Consider the following 12,403-nt stretch of genomic DNA (forward strand, 5'->3'; position numbering starts at 1 on the left):
AACCCTTAAAAAGCTTTTGCATGCGCTCTATTTATACAGATGTTCTGACAAACAGGTACTTGCACAATACCATTAAAATACAGATGCGCAAAGCTTCTGAAGCTATGACACATCTCCCTCTCTCAGCTCGTATTCTCAGCAAGAATATGAAGAACGCTTGTGTAAAACCAGGTATTTCTCTCAGCCCAAAGTGCCTCTCACCACTTTGTGTGGTAGTGGTGATGGAGTTGCTGTTGCGCATTCACACATCTTTAGCTTGCCCCCCTGTTAGAGAGTCCATTAGTGGCTCTGTGTGGCCAGAGCTTGTCTTTGGAGAGCCAGGGAGAGGCAGTGGGGGAAGTGGAGGGAGGTGGAAGCAATGGACAAAAAAGGCAAAGAAAAGAATGAGGAAAAAATAAATAAATATGGAAGACAAAGGAAAAGATGTTGACGATATAAACAAAGATAATGTAAATCGTCATAATAAACTTTGGTCATGTGACATCTGGTGGGGAAATCACTCAGTGCTCAAAGATTTGCTTGAGTTTTCAGGTTTAGGGCTGCTGCTTTTGAAACTGGTATTACATTTTATATGAGAAAAATAAGACTGAATCTATCATACCATATTTTAAAGTTCTGCACCAATGTTATTTTCTCTGTTGAAATAATATTAGTCGGATAAAGTTAAATCAATGACATTCGTGGTTTAATTTTTTTAAGCTTTTTTTTTTTTTTTTTTTTTTTAATTGTCTTCATGCATGCGCAATCATCCAGGGATTCCCCAAAAAAAGTTGATTCTGTGCCTCTGGACGTAGCGTTTTCAGTGGGGAAAAAAAAAGAAATATTGGTTGGGAAAACCTGCAGTCTGCTGAGACTGAAGAAGTTGCTTGGATGAGTGATGAAACATTTCTTCTACTTTAAAAAAACAAAAACAAAAAAAACAACACACCTACGTCCAGATGAACAGAATCAACTTTTTGGGGTGTTTCCCCCCCCCCATTTAGTGGAACTCCCAGTTTTAGGTTTGTTTGGGTAAAACAAATAAAGTTGGAGACAAGTTTCCTGTGAAAGAGTTCCAAAACACAAAAAGAAAGGATAAATCAGTGGGGAACACTATAATTATCCCAGCGACACCAGGGTATTTTAGTCAAACTTTGTACAAACCATTTAAGACATTAAGGGGACTACTGGTACAAAGCAACACCCTCAGTAGAGAGGAGCAGCAGCTGTACTGAATACTTCATGTGTGACCAGACGAAGAAGACAGCCGACCTTCAATTAAGGATGTTTTCTGTTATGGCTTGGTTTGATTTTTATCAAAAGCAGGTTTTCATTCAAAGATTTCTCAAAGAAAGATATCAAGTTGTAAATGTATAAAAACACTGCTGAGCTTTGTTTGTGTGGTTTTTTTTGTTTTTGTTTTAATAATCAATATAATTGTTTATTTTTTAGGACAGAAGATATTTACAGCCAGACAAACATCTCCCAGCTGGCAATAGTCAGCTTGTAATGGATGACACTAAACAAAGGTCAGGAATGGCTTGACACACAGTGGACTAACACTTGGATCTATGCCATCTCTTTCAAAAGTATGTGTACTTTGTAGCCTTTATATGTACTTTTACACAGATATTGTTAGGTTTCACTGTTCCCCAGTTATAACATTTTATGTGGAAATCCTCATTAAATTGTGTTATCATCAATGTTCCACATGTGACTTGGCTATGAATGCAGCTCAGCTTCCTCAACTTTTGCATTTATTCAAAATCAGATTGAAGGAACTGTCACAGACAGTTATGACAAAGGTGAGCTGGTCTCCAGTGATGTTTAAAGCCTTGTCGGTGTGAACCGTGAAGGACTGAGGCATCGCTGAGTGGAACCCCCTGATGGATTCTGCCATCAGGCGGTTCCACTGCTCTGAAACTGGAGTTGACAGTTTTCAAGTAAAATATGTAATGGTCTACAGCACAAACTCTAGTTTTGGTGCCTAAACCTAAATGAAGAAAGAGTTAAAATCAAAGTCGGCATAAACATACCTAAAAGAAAAAAAGCAAAAAAAAAAAAAAAAAAAAAATAGAAATTGACATAGCTAATAAAAACTCATTTAAACACCTACAAATGAAGCAACATCTAGTAATGGGACTTTAAATGCAACACTCTGGAATCATGTGATACTGCAACCAGCTAATAGAAAACAGGCCAGAAAACACAAGCAAGTTACAATTTATCAGCCTTTATGGAAAACTCATGTGTTTTGCACTGTGGTACAACATAGCCATTACTGCTTGCTATGAGACGGGGTTGGCCTGTTTGCCTTTCTGGATATCATCTTCCCCGGTACCCAGTTGAACTGATGAGGGAAAAAGAGAAGTTTGAGAAGCACACAGGAAGGTGGGCAAGAGCAGCAGACTGACTGAAAAACAAGCACCGGGACCAACAGAGAGCATGAATATTTCGAGAGGACAGCCGAGCACCAGCAGCCTAACAAAGAGCCTGATTTTCAGACTGTGCTGTAAAAGACCTGTTCGTCTGAATGTCAACAGCAGCTGAATGTTACACCTCCTCTAATAAAACGCTCTTTTAATGAAGTACAGTTTTGCTTAGGGCACACTGAAGTAAAACTACTCATCAAGTTAATTTGCGTAATTATTCAGCAGAGTCTTCTGTCTGAAAGGACATCTGTTACAAAACAGAGTGTGTGTGTGCGCGCGCATGTTCTTACTGGTACGTGGGTGTATGTGTGGGTGTGTGTGGCTCTGTGTGGCGTGCGTGTGAGTGGGAGTCGAAGAGAAACAGATATGCTATGTTAACGGGTGTACTAAAGGTTGTTACTAAAACGACCACCCTAATTTTACTGATACTCTACTGCCCCCTTCTGGTTCAGCTGAATCATTGCAAAAGTCATAGTTATGACTGAAAACAAAATGTGGTCCGTTTATGCCATCTGGGGGCCAACCATGTAACAAACCAAACACACTTGTTGCATCACAGCACATACCTATGCATGCAATTCTGTTACCAACAGCCACATTTGATAAAAAAATAAATAAATTGGAAAAAATACAGAATCTCAGTTTATTTTACTGAGACAACTACAATTTTTACAAAATGTCTCTCCAAAATGGGAGATTAAAAAAAAATATTCTTTTAAAAATCGCTTTATAATTTTAACCATAATTGCATACATTTAGCTATATGCTTACTCAGGAATAATTTATCATTGTTAAAGGTATGCGAGGTCCCAGTAATAATGTAATGCACAAAATGACATTTAATACAAGGGTTTGACTTGGAGATTTCCTTTTTCTATTGCTCAGCTGGAAGCTAGTGGCATCACAATATGCTCTAAGAAATATGTACTTCCATTTCTAATGACAAATTAGAACAAGTGGATGAACCATTAGATGGGAACCAGTTCTTAACAACAGCTATTTTAAACAAATGCATCAGTGCAGTAATCTCGCATATTTACCGACAGTGTATGATATGTTAGTACGACAAAGCAACGATACACATCTGACTTCCTGTTTCATTTTTGACAGTCTGGCCCGCTGAGAACAGAAAATAAAGCTAAACTTTTATATGTAACAGTTTTTTGCTTGACATAAGCATTTTACCAAATTAATGTTGCACATGACTAAATGACAAGAACTAACATACCACACGTTTACACACTGCTCTCTGTATTAATAATTTACAGGAATATCATATTGTTTATACATTTCAGAAAAAGTGTTATTCTAAATATTTTGAGTCAGAATGTCTTATCATATTATCTACCATATCTATCATGTCTTTCTGAAAACAGTTGTAGCATAGAAGCAGGGATGGTTTTGTATTGTATATGTAGTGTCTTAATTCATTGTGCTATGAATAAATTAAGAAGAGGCTGAGAGGAAAGGCTGAGCTGTTGGTAGTGAACAGAAGAAAACAGCACCACCTATAGAAACAACAGCAATTTCACTGAAAATATATTGAGGCTTGAATGTCACTTCATAAGTGAGTTTACTTTTAATAAGTAATACATTTCCCATTCACAAAAACAGCTTTTCATCATCACCCTATGAAACACCTCACTACCCAAGATATTAAGTTAAATACAACTAAACTAAATTAAAACGATATGTGAAAATGTATTATATTCAGTGGAAATACTAATGAAAAATAGACTTAAAAATGAAATAATACTGGGTGTTGGCAAAAATAAAACATACAGTAAACCTTTCCATTGTTGTTATTTAAGTGAAATTTGTAAACACAACCAATCTGAGGAAGCTTTGGTGAATATTTTTTTAATAATGTTTGTATTATAATACCTGTTCTGACTTTTTTAGGTTTTGCTGCTTGACAGTTAACCTTCAAATTATAATACTTAAAAGACAAAAACTAACATTTGAAACTGATGACAACTGAGAATATGGAATGAAAGATTAAAAAATAAATAAAAACTGAAATGTAAAAATCTGTTTTGGAAAAAAAGAAAAAACAAAATGAGAAAAAGAAATATATAAAAACAAACCTTTAAAAAAAAAAAGTAACAGATTTTTTTTATTCAGTGAATAAATGATTACCAATTACCATATTGTCTTATCTTTAGCTCATGTAATTTGCAATGATTTAATCAATTCATTAAAATCTCTTAATATTTAACCCCATAAATCCTGAATGTCAGTAAAAGCGTGAACAACATTTGCATTCTTTGGATAAATATCCTCATCATTATCAGTCCAAAGTGAGGTTTGAAAAAAAAAAAAAAAGTCCTAATCTACACTGCAAATAAAAGCGTAAATTGCAGCCATTTAGTCAGCAAATGCTGATTTTAATAACATTGCTCTAAAAATTGTGCACAAAAGCTCTGGTTTGCCACTTCAGGCATTGCCCCCATCCTTGATAACCTTAAAAACAATGGGACCTCCAGGGTGGAACAGATTGACCTAATAACACCAGCATAGGTTTATAGATCAATATCAATAATTTTAGAAGTCAGCAATTCAGTATTGTAAGTGATATGTCGTAATTTTTGTAGTGAGAGCACATTAAAAGCAGTTTTTATTGATCTGTTATGTGTCTGAGAAAAGTCATGAATTTACTGACAAATCAACAGTCTATTGTGAATGTGGACAAGTATTATTATGTATGTCACCCCCTCTCTATGTGCCTAACGCCCTCTATAATGCACGAGTTCCCAACAAACCAATCAACAAGCAATTCAACATAACTAAAGGTGAACATTTGCTCCCCAAGATGTATCATCCAATTCAAGCAAATCACAAATCAAGTTCTCCAGACAACTCCTTTTGTCTGGAAAACTGTAAACAGAAATATATGCTTTGGGAGTATATAAAAAGAATATTTAATCTGGGTGTAGTTATAAAAGCTATAAAAGAAATTGAAATTTTTAAAAATACCATAAATTCAGTATGCACCCATACAGTCTCAACGTACTGTAGGTGAACTTTCTTAGTGTGCGCAGAAAATAATTCATTATTTCATTGGTTAGACACAAATATCCTAATTTCTAGTGAACACAAACAGTGATAACGTTATATAAAGATTAGTATTTTCCATGTGTGTGAGCGTATGAGCTCATCTGTGAGTGTTTTGAGTGGACTCTCACCGAGCTGGTGGGCCTTTCTGAGGCAGGAGAGGGAAGCGTTGAGACGGGCACACTCCTCTTCACTGGCACCAAACTTTTGCAGCAGCTCACACACCTGCTCCTCGCTCATCTCCAGCAAGCCCTCCAGGGTCACCTCACCTGGACTCATTTCCTATCAAATATACACATGCAACATGCATGCAGCTTAAAGACCACCACAAATACACATCTAGCTCAAAAACCTAGACCGATCATATTTAGATATACATTTAATGGAATAAGTTACAGTGATAGATAATTTTCTTTATTATACAGTGTAACAACATTAAGGATGATCAGAATTTCCTATAATGAGGAGATGAAACTTACAAGTAATTCCTGTAAACCAAATGCTCATGAAACAACTGATCTATATCAGCTCAATATCAGTTGTTTCCACTCATGACTCTCCACGATGTCAGAGTGCATATGTTTATATGGACATCTCCGACACAGCACATACTGCTAAAACCTCCTGCTTAAAGCAATAAAGAAAGGGGCTAAAATAGCTCCTTTCTGCCAGTGGATGAACTGAGGTGATACACAAAGGCCCAGTATGAGATGCATAGAGACTCCACTAGTACATGAAAACTTCGAAACTCAGTGCTATGGCAGTTCTATGGCATTTACAGCATTTTAGTAAGCTTTTAGCCAGAGGGTGATATGAGCTGTCAGATTTCACTCTCAGTCACCAGTATGGAAACCTCAACTGCTAAAAGCTACAATCTGATAGTGACAGTGAAATGTTTAAATGGTAAGTATAAAAACTTTATTCAAATCTGGACAAAACATATTAACAAAAAAGAGAGAAAGCAGAAAAAAGGCAATGTGTGAAAAAGTTCTTGGAACAGTTTGTCAAATATACTAATCAGAAAAATATCATCTGAAATTTTGACTTTGAAGCAATGATCATGAGATGCATTTTGAGTGTAAAAAATGGTTACTACGTGGTATCATGGCTCACCTGTGTGACCTCTTTCCTCAAGTTGACAATGCGGAACCAGTGGCCGAGGCGAGGAAAGTCCTCCAGCTCGGCACTGCGTTCCTCTAAGGCCACTTTGCACTTACAGGACAGCTGGCGGCTGAAGTACTTTACCAACTTCCCCTAGGAGGAAGAAAGACAAAAACAGTGAGACGATGCTTCTCCTGACCAAACTCCTTTCACATTTTTAACATATCTACATACAAAAGTAATTCTCTGAGCTGAAAAGGTAAGTTTCACCTCTCGGTTTCTCTTTCCTTTGTTTTCTATAAAATTCCTTTAAAACTGAAGCACAAATAAAACAATGGAAATTGTTTTAATATTACTCTGAAACCACTGGAAGAGTGGAAACTACCTCAGCTGTAATGGGGTTAAAGGCAAGGTATATCCTGAACAGGTCAACAGTTTGTGTGCAAAAATCCTGCCCGGTGTAGTGCTTTATAAAACAAAAGCAAACTTTACATTTTAAAAACACAAATCATGTGTTTTTAATCCTATTAAAGAATCCTAATATGTTTAAATGTGCAGGAAAAAAAGATTTCAATTATATTTTTAGCCTGTTGTTGAAAAATCCCAGAAATCAAAGCAGCCACATAAGGTCATGCCAGTACCATAGTCATGGTAATATCCTATCAGTCAGTTTATGATGAACGAGGAAGAGCCTCTGGTGTCACAGAAATTCCAGGACAGCCTGGTTAATCAGCTCAGGCAAAGCAAATGAAACACTGTTTCATCATTTAACCCCTCTTCAACTCGCTGCTGAGTGATTATTGGTTGAAAGCTGTGATTATATCAGAAACCTCCTCTAAACTGAAAAATGGTGCTAATACAAAGACACACATACAAGTGGGCAGATGCATGCAAGCTTTTCCTTTGTTAGAAGTCATTCTTCCTGCCACAGACACGTGGCTTGTTAGTGAAGGAGGATCTCATTAGCAAAAATAATAAATCAGCAATTGGCGATAGCTCTGCAATAAATTGTAATAACTTTGCATGTGATGTTGTATATTTTTGCAAGACAACATACAGCAAAAAATAAAAATAAAAAAATAAAATAAATAATACAGTTCGTTTTTTTAAAATTGTATAATTTAAATTGACTGTTTATCAAAATAGAAGTCTGCATTTTCTCCCCGTGTTTGTGTGGGATCTCTCCGGGTACTCCCACTTCCTCCCACAGACCAAAGATATGTAATTGGTGGGGTTAGGTTAATTGGAGAATCTACATTGCCCATAGGTGTGAATGTGAATGTGAGTGGTTGTCTGCCTCTCTGTGTCAGGCTGGCGACCTGTCCGGGGTGTGCCCCACCTCTTGCCTTATGGTATCTGGGATGGGCTCCAGCCCCCCGCAACCCCGAAAAGGATAAGCGGAAGAGGATGGATGGATGTTTATCAAATTTATTTACAGTTTGATTCCAAGTGAATTCTGTAGCTCACTCTCACACCATAAATTTATATTAATATCTACACAAATCTAAAATAGCTATAAATAAGTAAATATTATACTGGTTGATTTTTAATTGTTACATTTTTAGCTGTGTAGTTTTTAGCCATTTTTACAGGTGGGGCCCTGTTCACCTAACATATCAAATGCACCTGATGACAAACAGGTAGCTCTATTCACACCTTGCTCCATATTACTACACTCAAAACCAGTGGTCAACACCAAACAGCCAACAAAGAAGTTGTGGCAATGTAAAAAACAGCAGTGCCAGTGTTATATTTGCCATGTCTGCCAGTATACCACAATCCACTTGGGTCCGAGTGACCTACATTTTGTCATCAAACGGTGAGCCAAAAGGCTCTGTGCAACCATTCGCACACATAAAACACTATAACATGCTAACCACGTATATAGGCTCCAAGCAGACTCCAAGCAAACTTTGGGGGGGGGTAATAAATGCAGCTACTTGTCTGTGGTCTCATTAATCCAACTTACAATAAATAATGCTAAAAAGCAAAATTTTGACTGAACTATTCTATTTTTCTAAACTGCAATCAAGAAGCAGTTTTATATTTTAGAAGAGCCTATGTATTTGCAAGTAAGCATAACATTTATTCAATACATTGGTGACAGTATTCACTTTAAAACATCCTTATTTACTTACTTACTTATTATTAACTAAACTACACTGCTAAGTTGAGTGCTTTTCCAAATTAAAGCAGTTTACAGTCATGTATACAGAGTGCCCTATCCCTGCAGGGAACTCTACACTAAAAATATTATTTAACACAAGTTCACTCATGGGTCAGATGCAAGCATGTTATTTAGCAACAGCAAGAAATTTGCATCCATAGTGAGTTCCGTCTGTCATTTTGAAAGTTGTGTGATTTATCACAGTTAGATCACTACACTTTTATTTTAGCTGTGCACACAAATCTCTAAGATATACAGGCAACTATTCAAAAAGCTAAAAAGCTGACTCTCTAGTTTTGTGGTTTACTCATTTTTTTGCTGTCTGTTTTTGTTTTTTGTTTTTTTAAAACCAGCAAAAATATAAATACATTTTTTCAAATGTAACAGTATAAAAGCACAGTCGAAGGAAGCGTTGCATAATTCTTGTAAAAAATCGGAATACATATTTGATGAACTATTTGCATTTGTCAAATACATGCATTTTCTTCATATATGACAGATATGTTCAAATGCTCTAATATTATTTCTGGTTTTCAATCATTTTTACATTAAAAAAAATGAACAAAACAACATTCATTTAGATAATCCTTACTTAAAACTAAAGTTATGTATAATATACTGGGATCATCTTATCACTAAGATGTAGCTGTGCTAGTGACTCCAAAAATACTACATATCAGCAAGTTACAGTGAAGTCATGGTATTGGGTATATGTCCATCGTTTGCTACTTCCATGTTTCTGTTTAAAACAAAACCTAAACAAACATCTTATTTTTAGATGTGTAATATTTAAAATATTCAAAACACCTTTGCAGATTAATGAAATATCTGAAAATGGTTCCCATCAGAATGTTTACATTTGGACTAATTACCAACAAATTACAATAAAAGTAATACCTCTGAAAAATATATTTCCAGTGTGATATGCACTCACCAGCCACCTTATTAAGTACACCCATTGAGTTGATCATTAACACATATTTATTCAGCCAATTACATGACAGCAATGCATGTAGCCAAGCAGACATGGCCATGAATACTTGAAATTCAAACTGACCATCAGAATGGGCAAGAAAGCTGATTTAAATGTTCTTGAATGTGGCATGATGTTGATGCCAGATGGGCTGGTATGAGTATTTCAAAAAATGCTGTTCTACTGAGATATTCCCACACAATCATCTCTAGGGCTTACAGAGATAGATCTGAAGAAGAGGAAATATCATGTGAGTGTCAGTTCTTTAGGTGAAAATGCTTAAAGTGACAGAGGCCAGAGGAGAATGGTCAGACTGCTTCACGTTGACAGCAAAGCAATAGAAACTCTAATAAACACCCAAATTAGGCAGAAGAGCATCTGTGAATCCACAAGAACATTGAAGCAGATGAGCTACAACAGCAGAAGACCACACTGGGTACCACTCTTATCAGGAGAAAGATGTTAGTAAGACGTTAAACTATCATGTCAATATGGACCAAATCTCTGAGGAATATTTCTTCCACCTTGTTGTATCTGTGCCTCAAGTGTTAGTGCAGTTCTGAGGGCAAAAGAGTCCAACCTCGTACTAGCAAGATGTGATTTTTCCATTACCCAAGATGCTAAAAGTTGCAGAAGAAGTAGAGCAATGCATTCATTATATTCAACATTTTTATGATTAAAAAAAATATGACAGTGTCACATACAGAAACATAAGACTCGGGGATATAAATCACCCTACTTGGTCACTTGAGGGTTAAAGGAAAGTGCAAAATAAAGAAAAGGATAATCATTTAGATGCAAACATCTCTGGAATGAGATATTTTCTCTCATTCCAGACTCTGCTGTGAGACACTTTGTTCTGACTCTATCGGGCTGCATAAAGCCTCACACCACTGAAAGCGGGACATACAAGCATCTTTGTTACTACGCAGTTTCGAGCTGAAACAGTGGGTGACGTGATGCTTGAAGACTTCAGGATGATGCATGTAGATGGCCCCATTCCAAAAGTACACCTACAAAATGACTGCTAGAAATTAGAGAGTTCTGTCCTACATCAGTGCATACCAAAGTAGAAACCAGTGGAGGAGGGACCAGCAAGTCACCTCTGAATGCAGAAAACCCTACAGCAGCTGCCCACGGCTGCTAACACTGCCTGATAAAGAAACTGAACAGTCCACACTTACAGAGAAACACACATGTACCCTGGCTAAATCAGTTAATAGTTTACTGTATGTCAGAAAATATATCAATAAGTTGGTAAGCTTATTTTTGGAACAACATACAGCAGCGTTAAGTAACCAATGAACCAGCACAATTTAAAAAAAGGGGGCAAACAGGTCTAGGTGTGCCAGAGAATCACATAGGACAGACAGAATCAATAAAACTGAGATCAAAGTGCATATCATTGAAAACATTATCCCATGTGTTGGAATCTTGAATGAGAGTTTGTTGAGCTGTCATTCATTTCCACTTTGGCCTAGGCTGAGAAATTTCTGTAAATAATAGATGTATTATTTATTTATTACTGTTCCCCTTGGGATGCAGTATAGGCTATAGTCTGCTGTGATCAATATTTTGGTTGTAAACACATGCTAATCTAATAACATCCCATCAGCTTTACCCGAACTTTGCTTTTTAGCATTAAATAATCTCTTTAAACAGATATTAATACTCAACACTGATATATGCCGTTATTAGTCTAAAATTAAGATTTGACTTGAATTTTCTTCTTCTTTTGACTGCTCCCTTTAGGGCCGCCACACCCGATCATTTGCCTCCATCTTCTCCTATCTCTAGCATCCTCCTCTGTCACGCCAACCTGTGCGTGTTCGACTTCACATAATCCACAAATCTTCTGTGGTCTTCCTCTTTTCCTCCTGCCTGGGAGTGTCATCTTCAACATCCTTTGTCCAACATATCAGCTGTCTCTCCTCTGCACATGTCAAAATCATCTCAGCCTTGCCTCTAACTTTGTCTCCAAAACATTCAAGCTGGGCTGTCTCTCTGATATATTTATCCCTAATTTTGTGCAGTCTGAGACTAGAAACAAGTATATCAGATGGACTGGAAGTATAATGTAACGTGACTTCTTTTAGGTAATGTACACAAACTCTAGGCAATGTCAGGAAAATCAAGTCAGAGCATTGCATGAAATTACCCTTTCTCGCAAGTGTAGCAGGATGATTTAAGCCTGCTCTCGATGATTAATCATGTCCGTTTTGAATCTGCTGATTTATTGCCAGCAGTGCTGCTGTATATAAGGAAGCTCTGTCACCTGCTTGTTTATGGTCCATCGATGGTCACATTACCTGGCGTCTTTGTCCGCCCGCTGCCTGATCGGCTGCATGTGTACAGGTCCACTGATGCAGCATGTACATTCTGCCTGTTCCACAGAAGCTGTGGACTTAAAAGCCTCTTGCTTGCGGCATCTCCTGTTTGTGGTGTGAAGTTTACCACTCCTCCCCAGGCAAGCATAATATAGTGTTGGCAGTTTTTTGGTCCAAAAACTACCAACATTTCAAAGTACTGTTTGCACGGTAGAAGTTACTGGGATGTTGTGCCATCTGTTGCCACTGGGTCAGGAAGTGCTTCTCTCCTGTCAAGGTGGAGTAGTTCAGCAGGTCTGGTATATAAGCTGCCCTTTCCTCTGCATTTGGCTTTGAATTTAAATTGCCGATTTATTAAAAACAATTTGTC

The 12,403-nt window shown here is 37.0% G+C and overlaps 1 protein-coding gene across 2 annotated transcripts in view; it reads right to left on the reverse strand.

Annotated features, from left to right (window-relative positions):
• Positions 1–12,403, reverse strand: part of ksr2 (kinase suppressor of ras 2) — a 111,590-nt gene that overhangs the window by 91,091 nt on the left and 8,096 nt on the right. For both annotated transcript variants that reach the window (XM_063489889.1, XM_063489888.1), the window contains exons 2-3: positions 6,579–6,719; positions 5,597–5,747 (exon numbers count right to left, since the gene is read on the reverse strand). In XM_063489889.1, coding sequence (XP_063345959.1) covers positions 5,597–5,747; positions 6,579–6,719 — 292 coding nt within the window. The remainder of the gene's footprint in view (positions 1–5,596; positions 5,748–6,578; positions 6,720–12,403) is intronic.

This window comes from Pelmatolapia mariae, linkage group LG12, assembly GCF_036321145.2.
Source record: "Pelmatolapia mariae isolate MD_Pm_ZW linkage group LG12, Pm_UMD_F_2, whole genome shotgun sequence".
Taxonomy (NCBI): Eukaryota; Metazoa; Chordata; class Actinopteri; order Cichliformes; family Cichlidae; genus Pelmatolapia; species Pelmatolapia mariae.